Here is a 13892-nt window from a genome sequence, read left to right on the forward strand (position 1 = left end):
TAAAGCGGACCCAAACCAAACATTTTTTTAATTAAAAATATTAAGTTGCACCACTCTGACACATACAAAGATAAGTAAACACCCCTTCAAACCTATGAGCATTTCAGTGCATGCTTTTCACCCTTCTCTTTTCATAGCTATGATTATACTGGGGGCAGCCATTAGCAATTCCTCCATTGCCGGACACCATCTACTCCACCAGTTTGCCGGAAAAATCCCGGCAATTTGAAAGGAAGGGAGGGGTTCCTCCAATAAATGTAAAATATTTTATATTTGTCATCATGCAGCTGAAAAAAGGCTGCTATTTATTATTATAATTTAGAAAATAGATTTTATTTCTGAAATCTTGTATTTTTAATTTGGGTCCACTTTAAGCCGCGTTAGACTGTTTGCACATGCTCAGTGGGGGGCGAGAAGAGGCGGGGAGATGCCGCTACAGTAGCCGCGCACATGGCTACTTAATATGCACTGCACTGGCGGCCGCTGATTGGCCGGCGGGACCACGTGATGCGGTGTGTCTCGCTCCGCATCACGAGGTCCCGCCGGCCAATCAGCGCCACTCTGGTAGACCTTATGCGGATAGAGCCGCCTAACGCGGCTCACTCTAACGTCCTCTCTCGCACCACCATACATTGCGTTAGGTGCACGTTATGCAACCTTAACGTAGCACCTAAAGGTCTTAGTGTGTAAGTAGCCTAAAGGGGTTCTCTCGGGGGGGGGGGGGGGGGGGGGGTTGAAAAGAAAAATAGACACTTACTTGGGGCTTCTACCGGCCCCCTGTAGCAGTAATGTCCCACGCCGTTCTCCGTCGCCGGTCTCACGCGGCATGTGATTGAACTGTGGCTGCGCGCATGCTGGCTCCCCCGCGTGTCATCGGAAGCTTACTGCACAGATGCAGTACAAGAAAACTTTGTACTGCGCCTGCGCAGTAAGCTCCCGATGTCGCGAGCGGGAGTGCGCATTATTTGTCTTGTTAGACGAATAATTGCCCGGTTCCGGCGGCGGGGAATGGGTGATCGGAGGAGGACGGTGCGGGACATTACAGCTACAGGGGGCTGATAAAAGCCCCAGGTAAGTGTCAGATTTTATTTTCAACCCCCTCCAGAGAACCCCTTTGAGGAGGAAACATTGTGGCAAGCCCGCCTCTTCCTGTTTGAAAATTGGACTTTAGCTAAAAGTCAGATTGTGCATAGTCAGATGCTTGTTTAAGGTTCCCTTTTCTGTAAAACATTTCCCACACTCTGAACATCGATAAGGCCGCTCGCCATTGTGAATTCTCTGGTGTGAACGGAGGTTATGCTTATGGGTAAAAGACCTCCAGCACTCTGAACAGGAAAACGGACGCTCCCCAGTGTGACTTTTCTGGTGACTAACAAGGTGTCCCTTCTGGGTAAAATCTTTCCCACACTCTGAACATGAAAAAGGCCGTTCACCAGTGTGAATCCTTCTGTGCGTACGAAGCTGTCCTTTGTGGATGAAGCCTTTCCCACAGTCTGGGCATAGGAAGGGGCGTTCGCCCGTGTGGCTTCTCTGGTGCACGTGAAGGTTTCCTCTGCAGGTAAAGCCTTTCCCACACTCTGGACAAGAATAAGGACGCTCACCTGTGTGGGTTTTATTGTGCAAGATAAGCTGCTCTTTGCGAATAAAGCTTTTGTCGCACTTAGTACAGGAAAATGGCCGCTCACCGCTGTGGATTCTCTGGTGTCTGAGGAGTTTGTCTTTTGTCGGGAAAATTTTTCCACACTCGAGGCATCTGAAGGGAATCTTTTCAGAGGGAACTCTTTGTTGCAGAACTGGAAGTGAACAAGGAACTATCTTCATACCTTTGTGTCTAGCACTACGAGATTTACTAGAGGACTCTTCAGGATCAGATCCATCGTTTGTTGTGTTTGCACTGGGATATATTGGATAGTTGTTTGAGGTAGCAGAATGGGATCTACCAGAATGTTTATGACTAGAGGGACCCAGTGGTCTATCAGTATTGCCAAAAATGAGAGGGTTTACTCTTGAAGAATATTGTGTATGATAATACGGAGGGAAAGTAGCCATCTCCCTTGATGTATTCTGAACATAGTGTTCATCTGTTGGAAGAAACCAAATAGTGCATTAATGTTTACTGTTATATGGATTGTATAGAACGTGATTTATATAAATTTTGCTTAAAAAGTTTTAATGGGCCCTTCATATGGACTACAATATCTCCTCATTTGTTGGTGCTATGATGTTATACTGAGGAATGGAGATGGACCTTTCATATGGTGTACAGTATCTCCTCCTCATTTGTTGGTACTATGATGTTATACTGAGGAATGGAGATGGGCTTTTCATATGGTGTACAGTATCTCCTCCTCATTTGTTGGCGCTATGATGTTATACTGAGGGATGGAGATGGGCCTTTCATATAGTGTACAGTATCTCCTCATTTGTTGGTACTATGATGTTATACTGAGGAATGGAGATGGGCCTTTCATATGGTGTACAGTATCTCCTCCTCATTTGTTGGTACTATGATGTTATACTGAGGAATGGAGATGGGCCTCTCATATGGTGTACAGTATCTCCTCCTCATTTGCTGGTACGATGATATTACACTGATGAATGGAGATGGGCCTTTCATATGGTGTACAGTATCTCCTCCTATGTTGGTACTATGATGTTATACTGAGGAATGGAGATGGACCTTTCATATGGTGTAAGAGTATCTCCTCCTCATTTGTTGGTACTATGATGTTATACTGAGGAATGGAGATGGGCCTTTCACATGGTGTACAGTATCTCCTCATTTGTTGGTGCTATTATGTTATACTGAGGAATGGAGATGGGCCTTTCATATGGTGTACAATATCTCCTCCTCATTTGTTGGTACTAGGATGTTATACTGAGGAATGGAGATGGACCTTTCATATGGTGTACAGTATCTCCTCCTCATTTGTTGGTGCTATGATGTTATACTGAGGAATGGAGATGGGCCTTTCATATGTTGTACAGTATCTCCTCATTTGTTGGTGCTATTATGTTATACTGAGGAATGGAGATGGGCCTTTCATATGGTGTACAATATCTCCTCCTCATTTGTTGGTACTAGGATGTTATACTGAGGAATGGAGATGGACCTTTCATATGGTGTACAGTATCTCCTCCTCATTTGTTGGTGCTATGATGTTATACTGAGGAATGGAGATGGACCTTTCATATGGTGTACAGTATCTCATCCTCATTTGTTGGTACTATGATGTTATACTGAGAAATGGAGATGGGCCTTTCATATGGTGTACAGTATCTCCTCCTCATTTGTTGGTACTATGATGTTATACTGAGGAATGGAGATGGACCTTTCATATGGTGTACAGTATCTCCTCCTCATTTGTTGGTGCTATGATGCTATACTGAGGAATGGAGATGGCCCTTTCATATGGTGTACACTACAGTATCTCCTCCTCATTTGTTGGTGCTATGATGCTATACTGAGGAATGGAGATGGACCTTTCATATGGTGTACAGTACCTCATCCTCATTTGTTGGTACTATGATGTTATACTGAGGAATGGAGATGGGCGTTTCATATGGTGTACAGTACCTCATCCTCATTTGTTGGTACTATGATGTTATACTGAGGAATGGAGATGGGCCTTTCATATGGTGTACAGTATCTCCTCCTCATTTGTTGGTACTATGATGTTGTACTGAGGAATGGAGATGGACCTTTCATATGGTGTACAGTATCTCCTCATTTGTTGGTACTATGATGTTATACTGAGGAATGGAGATGGGCCTTTCGTATGATGTACAGTATCTTCTCCTCATTTGTTGGCAACATGCTGTTATACAAAGGAATGGATGGTTGTCCTACAATATATATATACTCTGGGGAGAAAGTATAGCTAATTTTCCATCACTTACCTATGGTGAAATTTTGATAATGTTCTTCTTTAATTGTCCTCGTCATGTCATCCTCCTCTATATACATCTCTTCTTCTTCCTCTTTTATTGTCCTTAGCATGTCACCCTCCTCCATAGACAGTTGATCACTCCTCACATACATCTCTTCTTCTTCCTCTTTTATTGTCCTCATCATGTCACCCTCCTCCACAGACAGCTGATCACTCCTCAGATATCTCTCTTCTTCTTCCACTGTATTTGTCTTTATCATGTCATCTTTGTCCATAGACTGCTGATTACCCCTCACATGTGTGTCTTTATCTGCATCCACAATATTCATGTCGATCTCTTTTTCAACCTAAACCCCGAAAAAGAAAGGAAATTAAAGGAGACTGTCCAGGAGAACATGTCATAAGGGCTGGTACCATATTTAAGTCCCACAGCCTCTGTGTCATTTACCTGATAGAGGTGGGGTGTGGTGAGACCTTCCTGTGGACAATCCTGGGAATAAAGAGGACCTGTACATCTCTCTGGTGGGTTTCTGTTACTGGATCCATCTGTAGGAAACACACACTGACTGAATACCTTGTCTCTATGATGATGGGGGGGGGGGGGGGGGGAATCTAGGTGGACCCTCCATACTGCTCTCTCCTTTTCAAGACATGAAAGCCTCATCTTACCCGGTGATGTGAGGGGAGGTTGATTCTCCATCATGGTGTCCTTGTAGAGGTCCTTGTGTCCTTCTATATACTGCCACTCATCCATGGAAAAATAGACGGTGACATCCTGACACCTTATAGGAACCTGACAAACACAATGATAGTCACCACACAGACATACAATCTTGTTGTTACTGGATAATGTCCCATAATTCCCAGCACAGCTTACCTCTCCTGTCAGAAGTTTGGTGATCTTTTTGGTGATTTGTAGAATCTTCTTGTTGTTGATCAGGTAAGAAGTCAGACAGGGAGGTGGGGGCGCAATGATGGGACTCTGGCTCCTGCTCCATCCTTCTACAACATGCGGATCTTTACTGGTCTCTGTCCCTCCAAATGCTTTAACTAATATGTAATCCTTTGCCAAAATTAAAATATATATATTAATAATAATATACCTCCTTCGTATACAGTGTCCCACTTTATCTTATCACAAGTCTTAAAGTGGTATGATATTCCCACAAATAAACTCCTGTAGCTATTCCTAGGTACAATAACAATTCAAAATAGGTCCACAGTAAAAAAAAAAACAAAAAACATTATTTTTTATTAACAGAAGTACCTAGTTGATCCTGCTCTTACTGGTGGGAAAGAGGAAGTGGCCAGGCAGGCAGAAGCTCTCTGTCCAGCTTCCACACACTGTTCCCTTAGCTCACTCCCCAGAAGTGATGTGTCATTGTTGCAATGGCTGACATGTCACTGCTAAATGCAAGCAGCACGTCTTTCACTTTGTGCCAACATTCTGTTTGTTATAGTGTGGTTGAGCAAGTGGAAGTCATGGAGTCCATCCATTTAGCAATGACGTGCATCACTACCGGGGAGTGGGCCGGAAACCAGTTTGAGAAGGCTGGACAGAGAGTTTCTGCCTGCTTGGCAGCTTGTTCTTTTACAACAATAGTAGCAGGATCAACTAGGTACTTTTAATATTATTTAATTAAAGAGTTTTCTAGGGGATGTTTTTATACCTTCAACTTTCTAGTAAAGTCTGTGTTTTTATTTAGAGAGAAAAGATTGATGTCATGTGACCACCCAGAATCCTCTTCACCTTCCCGGTCATTGGTGTGTTTTTATTTAATTTATAGAGATAAAAAGTAATGTCGTGACCTCCCAGAATCCTCCTCACCTCTCCAGTCAGGTGTGTGTTTCATTAATAGTGATAAGAATGATGTCCTGTGACCTCCCAGAATCCTCCTCACCTCTCCAGTCAAGTGTGTGTTTTATTAATAGTGATAAGAGTGATGTCATGTGACCTCCCAGAATCCTCTGCACCTCTCCAGTTGGGTGTGTGTTTTATTAATGGAGCAGGGTTCTCCCCAGGCTTTTTTAGCTGGGTGGATTCACCCTACTGCTACTACCCTACTACTTACCCTCCAGCTAATTTTGGGGAGCACCCAGTTGTCATTAGCTTACCTTCTCATCCTCCTCCTATGCTGTAGGCAGAGTTTGCCGACCCTGCATTCCCCCAGTTGTGCCCCAAGCAGCTAATTTTTTATACTGTTCAGCTGGAAAAAAAATCTGGGGAGAACACTGTGGAGCTAAGAGTGATGGTCACATGACCTTCCAGAATCCTCCTTACCTCTCCAATCAGGTAAGAGTGATGTCATGTGACCTCTGAGAATCCTACTCACCTCTCCAGTCAGATGTATGCTTTATTAATAGAAATAAGTGATGTCAATTGAGCTCCCAGAATCCCCCTCACCTCTCCGATAAGTAGGTAGATGATCTTCAGGGTTAGGTTTAAAATTCTATTGGTCATGTGACTCCGGTCCTCATTCATGATGGGGTCATGTGGTCTGTACATGAAGCTCTTCTCTGTAAAGGGATAATAAGATGAAAAAACGGGATATTGGACTGTAAGATCCAGTGTTGTCTATGGTTTCTATCAAGGCTTTGAATGTGGTACTGTATATAAAAACCTGTGACTCTGAATAAATTATTAATATTTTAATGATATATTTCCAAGATGAATTGCTAGCATATATTGTACAAGGCATGTCATCCCTGCCAACGTGACAAGACTTCTATTTAAAAAGCTCAGGTGTATATGCTATATCCATTCTGTAATGACTCTCTGTGGTTAAAAATAAACTCCAAGATTCTGGCATGAGAGAGATCAGGGGCCCAATGGTGCAGTATTGTTTGGAACAAGGTGGTCTTATGAAAAATAGTAGTATACTATACTCACAAGGGTGTTTGCAATCCTGCAACTACTGCCAGAGCCTGCATGAAAATCAACCGTTCCCGTTTGGTATCCCAGGTCTGCTGTGCAAGTACTGGTTGGTCTCCTTGAATAATTGGAAACACGAGATTTGCAATACTGAACCCTGAAGGGTTGGGCTATTACTAATGAAAAACTGTTGGCGGTGCCCTAAGATTCTTATAGTACAATAACAAAATATAAGTAGGAGTAGTTCGATCTTACCTCCTTCAAGGAACAAACCACATGAGGTAGATATAATCACGAATGCGGGTGCTGCATCTTCGGCACTTTGTATTGACCCGAGGAAGTGGGCCAGCACCCATGAAACGCATTGTCTTATGTACATCAATAATTATTATATCTACCTCATGTGGTTTGTTCCGTGAAGAAGGTAAGATCGAACTACTCCTACTTATATTTTGTAATTGTACTATAAGAATCTTAGGGAGCCTCTAACTGTTTTCTTTAGTAATGCTATAGCTGTGTCATTCTGGCTTTTGTTCAATAATTAAAAAAATGATAAACATTCAGTGATATTATAGTTTAAACATAAGTTCTGCACTTCATACACAATAATAATAATACTAATTAATACCCTCAGGTCACCTAAAAACATTTACACCACCAGCATAATATTGTGTAGGTTCCCCTTTTCTGGCCAGTCTGCAGCTATACAGCCCAATATACAGCAAGCCACCATTCACTGCATGTTCTGACAGCTCTCTCTCCACCAGCATCACATATTGATGTCAGTTTTTAGTACAGGAGCTTGTTAGTGGGATCCGACCAGACAGGCAGCCTTCCCTCTTCCACATGCATTCATGAGCCTGACTTGCCCATGCAAGGCGGGCAATCTGGGCGCCACCATGCATAGACTGCAATGTTACTTGTGGCTATATATCTGTCATCCCCATCATCTCCAAGAACTGCCTGTTCACTTGCTGCATAATATATCCCAGCTCATGACAGCAGGGCTGTGGAGTCGCTACAAAAATCCTCCACCCCGGCCTCTAATTGCCAACATAAATGAACCGCAATGTGTAAAATCAGATTCAAAGGAGTCCCGTATCAGCTGGGTTCCAGTCTGTACACCTGCCACCTGGATTCAAATATTGGCTCTTCCTGTTCAGTAAGCCAACACCTATTCAGTAAGGAGACATTGGGCAAGACTCGCTAGCATTGCCACTGCCTACTGAGTGTGCTCTAGTGGTGCTTTGAGTCCACCAGGAGAAAAGCGCAATATACATGTTCTGTCTTGTTCTAAGTCTAGCATATAATCTAACTTCTGAAAACAGGGAACACCAAGATCCACCCCTGTCACATCTTTATCAGTGCCCTCCTATATAGTTCCCTGGTGTCTAATGCTTCCCCCCAATATAGCTTAACCTGGTTCCTAGTGCTTTCTCCTGCCCTAGCATAGCTTCCCTGGTGCCTAGTGCCCCCCCTTCCCAATATAGCTTCCCAGATGCCTAATGCTTCCCCCCTCCCTCCCCAATATAGCTTCTCTGGTGCCTAGATGCCTTTCCTTCCCCAACATAGCTTCCTTGTTGCCTAATACTCCCCTTTCCTTCCCCAATATAGCTTCTCTGGTGCCTAGTGCTTCCCCTCCATCCCCAATATTGCTTCAGGATGAGGCATGCCGCGACACAGTGGTAGTTGCCACAGGACCATACCTCCCAAACAAGGACAGTCCCAGCCAGGATGGTTGGGAGGTGGGAATACTATTCACTAAATTTCTTTAATAATGACCATCACTTCTCCTTCCATGAACAAATATTACTGTACATAATATCTATGCTTATTCATATTATTACTATTCTCACACTTACCTATTCCAATGACTTTAGTAATTTCCTCACTAGAATCTATCCTACAACCTGTGCAATGCCCAATGAGGAGACATTAGCTATAAACTAATAATCTCTTATTACCTCTAGCTGCCAGTCCCAGCAATGGCTGCCCTGTGCTTTTCCCACCTCACCTCTGACCCGGAACTTCCTGCTCCTACTTTTCAGCACCTCTTGCTTGTTGCTTTATTGGCTATTTGCTTCCATCTAGTGGATAATAATATAATTGCAGCCATGGGTCACTTTTAAAGCAAAAAATGAAAAAAACAAAACAAAAAAAAACCAATAATAATCAAAAAAGTTAACAGTGGAACTACAAATAGTGGAACATACAACCCCCAAGACCAAATAAAATCACTATAAACCGGTATTAATTTGAAAAAATACTATAAAAATAAAACCAAAAATACAACTTGTGATATAATGACTTGAATGTTTAGTACGGATAATGAATAGAACATTTACAACAAAGAAAAGAGTCTGATATTTTAATTTTCACCATTTCTTGGCTGTTTTAAGTGCTTCAGAAAACAGGTCTGTATTTGATCCAAAATGGGTGGAATAGCTCAGAAAAGGTCTTTTGCATAGATAACAACTAAAGTTTTTATTACCTCCTCCTGGAAAACAATATGAGACCCTTTTCTTTGCTACTAATGTTGTATTTCTTAGCTGCACTACACATACAATACATTTTGCTCATCAGTTTATTTTCACTTCAGGATTGCTGTAAAGGACACATGAACTGAACGAAAATATCCTAATGCTGGGTGGGAGCCAGGCTTTTTGTTGGCCTATTTGTCACCCAGGCTTTTTTGGCATACTTGTCATCCAGGCCAATAGGATAAACAGGATAGAATAATGTCAGGACAACAGACATGCTAAACAAGCACTCCGCTGTAAACAGTAGGTGTGGCTAAATATTTGGCGTATTTTAAAAGTACTGTAGTATTAACTGCATCAGGGCACAAGCTGTTTTACCCTTCTCGCCAAGAGCCATTTTTGCATTTCAGCACTCCTCCCATTCATTTGGCCATAACGTTATCACTGCTTTTCACACCTAAATGATCTATATTTTTATTTTATTTTTTTGCCACAAATTAGGTGTTTTGTGTTTGATACTTGTTTTCAGTAATTACTTTATTTTCTATGCATTTTAAAGGGAAAAACTAGGAACAAATGAAAAAAATATGCTCTTTCTCCAATTTCAACCACTGTAGTTTTCTAATAAACAATGCTACTGTAGATAAAATCCACACATTGGGGTTCACTAAGCGTGCACTGCTAAATTACACTCTGCTCTCATAGTTTAACGAGGGCTTTGTTAAACTTAACCAGTGTTCCACTGAACTGGGCCCTGGCGGGTCCAGTGGCTACAAAGGACGAGATTCCTGCACTTTGATTGGCCCAGTAGGCTGCCTGTCACTTGACAGTAAAGCTATTGGGCCAATCAAAGTGCAGGAATCTCATCCTTTGAAGCCACTGGACCCACCAGGGTTCCGGGCAGGTTCACTAGAGAACTGGTTAAGTTTAACAAAGCACTCGTTAAACTTTCAGAACAGAGCGCAATTTAGCAGTGCAGGCTATGGCTGCATAGTGTGCTCTGAGAATTATTGCCACGCGCTGCTGTCATTAAGCTGCGCTGCTGTAGCAGTGCAGCTTAGTGAATAAACCCCCTTGTATTTTACAGGGGAAATGGAAGCTGCATATGAGATGGTAGAGATTGTAGTCAGTGGCTGAAGTGTCCTAGGTAGGAGAGTATGTTAGTATGTTTGCCTGAAGAGGTGAGTTTTCAGACTGCGCCTAAAAAGGGTAAGTGAGGTAGGGTATACCAGAGGATGGGAAAGGATTAAGAGAAGTCTTGTAAGCGGGAGTGAGAAGAGGTGACCAGAGAGAAAAATATTGTTAGTAGAGTGGAGATTGGGTGTAGGATGAAAATATGTTTATTTAGATTAGAAGGCGCTAGGTTGTAAAGAGCTTTGTAGGCCAGCTTTAGGATTTTAAATTGTTTCCTTTGTGTAACTGGCAGGCAGCCAGTGAAGGGACTGATAGAGTGGGATAGGGCTGGAGAAGTGAGAGGAGAGGTGGATGAGGTGTGATTGGCAGCCTGTGAAGAGACTGATAGCGTGGGATAGGGCTGGAGAAGCGGGAGGAGAGGTGGATCAGAGGTGATTGGCAGCCAGTGAAGGAAGTGACACAGGAAGATAGGGCTGGAGAAGCAGGAGGAGAGGTGGATCAGAGGTGATTGGCAGCCAATGAAGGGACTGACACAGGAGGATTGGTCTGGAGAAGCGAAAGGAGAGGTGGATGAGATGTGACTAGCAACCAGTGATGGGAATGACAGAGGGGGATTGGGCTGGAGAAGCAGGAGGAGAGGTGGATGCAGTGTGATTGGCAGCCTGTGAAGGGACAGAGTGGGATATGGCTGGAGAAGTGAGAGGAGAGGTGGATGAGATGTGATTGGCAGCCAGTGAAGGGAGTGACACAGGAAGATAGGGCTGGATAAGTGGGAGGAGAGGTGGATGCAGTGTGATTGGCAGCCTGTGAAGGGACAGAGTGGGATATGGCTGGAGAAGCAGGAGAAGAGGTGGATAAGTCGTGCAGCAGAGTTCATGATGGACTGTAACGGAGCTAAACGGTTGGTAGGGAGGCCGCAGAGCAGGGAGTTGCAATAGTCGGGAAATAATCAGGGCATGCACCAGAAGTTTGATAGTGTCCTATGTGAGTAAAGGGCGGATGCGGGAAATGTTTCTTTAGGTAGAGACAAGGAGGATAGTTTGCCAATGGGGCAGATTCACTAAGCCTAACATGCTGAAAGAGCGTGAGTTATATTGACTTCAATAAATTACCAGTACTTAATTAACGTAGTAGTGGCCACGCTAGTGAAGTATCATGGTGGCGATAGTCACAATCATGTGGCAGTAGGAAAAATGGCCCGTTGCTAAGGAGCGCACACTAGGCTGCCAGTAGCGCGCGTAGCATGTGCGAGGTACAAGTAAGTGCCGGTAATTTACGCGCAGAAAGCAATATAACTTGTGCTCTTTCAGTGCGCTAGGCTTAATTAATCTGCCCCAATGTGTGGTTTGAATGAGAGATTTGAGTGCAGTATTACACCTAGGCAGCGAGCCTGGAGAACAGGCGTTATGGAAGTGCCATGAACATAAATAGTGATGTCAGGAGTGGCATTGAAGCAACATGACTGACTGCTACGCAGCTTGATTCACTAAGACAAATAGCATGCCTTGATCGAGGTAACATGCCTTATCAGAGAGGGGGACCTAATACTGGCGGCACATCTGGCTACATAAACTGGGAAGGATTTACTTAACACTCCAGGCACATCTGCATGCTATATGGCGGGATGGGAGCATCTGCTACCTTTATTGAGGAAAGAACACATCTGCTACCCATGCTGGGTAAGAAAGGGGCAAGCAAAAACTGATACTTTTCTTATACCTTTCTCATCATTTGAATCTGAAGCTGGATTGTGAGAATTGGACCATAAAGAATGCTGAGCACTCCTTGGAATCCAATCAGTCAATCCTTAAATAAATTAACCGTGTTCAATGAAAGGAGCAATACTGAAGCTGAAATACTTTAGACATGTGATGAGAAAGCAGGACTCCTTGGAGAAGATTCTGATGCTGGGAAAGAAGGAGGGAAAAAGCAGGAGAGGACATCAGAGAATGAGATGGCTATATAGTATGATGGAGGCAACAACCATGAGCATAGACAGGCTTTGACAGGCGGCAGTAAAGGATAGAAGGGCCTATGCTGTGGTCTATGGGGTCACAAACATTATTAAACAAAAAGAAATGAAGTAGATCAGACCCACAGTACATGCAGTTCAATGCTTGCATTTATTTATAAAAGTCAAAACATCATTAGCGCACACAATCAAGTCATTCATAATATTTTAAAAAAAGGGTTTCAAGTTTCATGACAAGTTTAGGTTCACGATATTGTGATTCATGATGTCTGATGGGTTTCGGCCTCTGCATAGGTTCTTCTGCTACATCTAAATATAGAGATTAATATCAAGCCAAGACAGTCGTTTTAGTCTGGTGGATGGAGGGTAAACAATTATTTCCACGTTCTGAAGAAGGCCACCCTAACACAGGAAGTCACACCTCCCTGGGAGGTGTGTCAGTGGAAGTATGTAGCTTCCTGCTTCCTCCCCATTTCCAACACAGGAAGTACTTTCATCCCAGCACAGGCAATGCCGCCATGTTGCTTTGTTTTGTAACTTCGGCAGGAAGATAAACGTAATAACAGTCGAGAAAAAGTACAGCGTTATTTATATTTACACCCACAGTGAGGGAAAGAAGTATTTGATCCCCTGATGATTTTGCTTGTTTGCCGTCTGACCAAGAAATGACCAGTCTATAATTGTAATTGTAGGTTTGTTGTAGCTGTGAGAGACAGAACAACAACAAAACAACCCAAAAATTCCAGTGCCCCCATAGTCAGTGCTTGATGTGCTTTGTAATGAGTGAAATAAGTATTTGATCCCCTCTCAAAAGAGGACTTAGTACATGGTGGCAAAACCCTTGTTGGCAATAACAGAGGGCAGACATTTCTTGTTGTTGGTCACCAGGTTTGCACACATCTCAGGAATGATTTTGTCCTCTGCAGATCCAAGTCAGTAAGGTTTCAAGATTGATGATGGGCAACTTAAACCTTCAGCTACCTCCACAGATTTTCTATTGGATTAAGATCTAAAGACTGGCTAGGCCACTCCAGGACCTTCATGTGCTTCTTCTTGAGCCACTTCTTTGTTGCCTTCACCATGTGTTTGGGGTTACAGTATTGTCATGCTGGAATACCCATCCATAACCCATTTTCAATGCCCAGGCTAAGGGAAGGAGGTGCTCACCTAAGACGCGATGGTATATGGCAATGTCCATTGTCCCTTGGAAACGGTGAAGGTGTCCTTCACCCCAAAAGCACAATGTATCAACCTCCATGGTTGATGGTTTTCTTGGGGTCCTAGGCAGCATTCCCCCAAACATTGAAAATACCCGAAAAAACTCATACGAGATGCGAAATTCAAAGCTAGATATCCCCACACATCCCCAAAGACCGACAATGACAGATCAGAAACCACACTACGATTTATCACTAAATATAATGCACAACACACTACCATAAAAAATATTTTGACCAACAGATGGGAAATCCTACAACAGGACCCATATCTACGAGACTGTATCCCTAAAAAACCAATAATGACATTTCGCAGAGCACCCAACC

The 13892-nt window shown here is 43.2% G+C and overlaps 2 protein-coding genes across 3 annotated transcripts in view; one reads left to right on the forward strand and one right to left on the reverse strand.

The window, feature by feature from the left end:
* The window catches only part of LOC137537065 (uncharacterized), a 338736-nt gene that overhangs the window by 177161 nt on the left and 147683 nt on the right, over positions 1-13892 (forward strand). The window lies entirely within an intron of this gene.
* Positions 781-8772, reverse strand: LOC137535201 (zinc finger protein 613-like). Of its 2 annotated transcripts, none has more exons than XM_068257015.1 (7): positions 8727-8772; positions 6295-6407; positions 4768-4953; positions 4560-4683; positions 4339-4436; positions 3901-4237; positions 781-2081 (listed from the first exon to the last, which is right to left on the reverse strand). In XM_068257015.1, the coding sequence occupies exons 2-7, from the start codon at positions 6394-6396 to the stop codon at positions 1168-1170; spliced, it is 1761 nt and encodes a 586-aa protein (XP_068113116.1). In that variant the 5' UTR covers positions 6397-6407; positions 8727-8772; the 3' UTR covers positions 781-1167. The 2 variants fall into 2 exon arrangements, with proteins under 2 accessions (XP_068113116.1, XP_068113117.1); XM_068257016.1 differs by lacking the exon at positions 8727-8772 and adding an exon at positions 8625-8713.

This window comes from Hyperolius riggenbachi, chromosome 10 (genome assembly GCF_040937935.1).
Source record: "Hyperolius riggenbachi isolate aHypRig1 chromosome 10, aHypRig1.pri, whole genome shotgun sequence".
Taxonomy (NCBI): Eukaryota; Metazoa; Chordata; class Amphibia; order Anura; family Hyperoliidae; genus Hyperolius; species Hyperolius riggenbachi.

What these genes read in the sequence shown, in the direction of transcription:
- LOC137535201 (XM_068257015.1), bottom strand. Translation starts at nt 6,396, where the DNA reads ATGTACAGACCACATGACCCCATCATGAATGAGGACCGGAGTCACATG. An exon ending in CCAAACTTCTGACAGGAGAG is followed by an intron (nt 4,684 to 4,767) that starts GTAAGCTGTGCT and finishes TGTGTTTGTCAG; the next exon opens with GTTCCTATAAGGTGTCAGGA. An exon ending in ACCTCCCCTCACATCACCGG is followed by an intron (nt 4,437 to 4,559) that starts GTAAGATGAGGC and finishes TGTTTCCTACAG; the next exon opens with ATGGATCCAGTAACAGAAAC.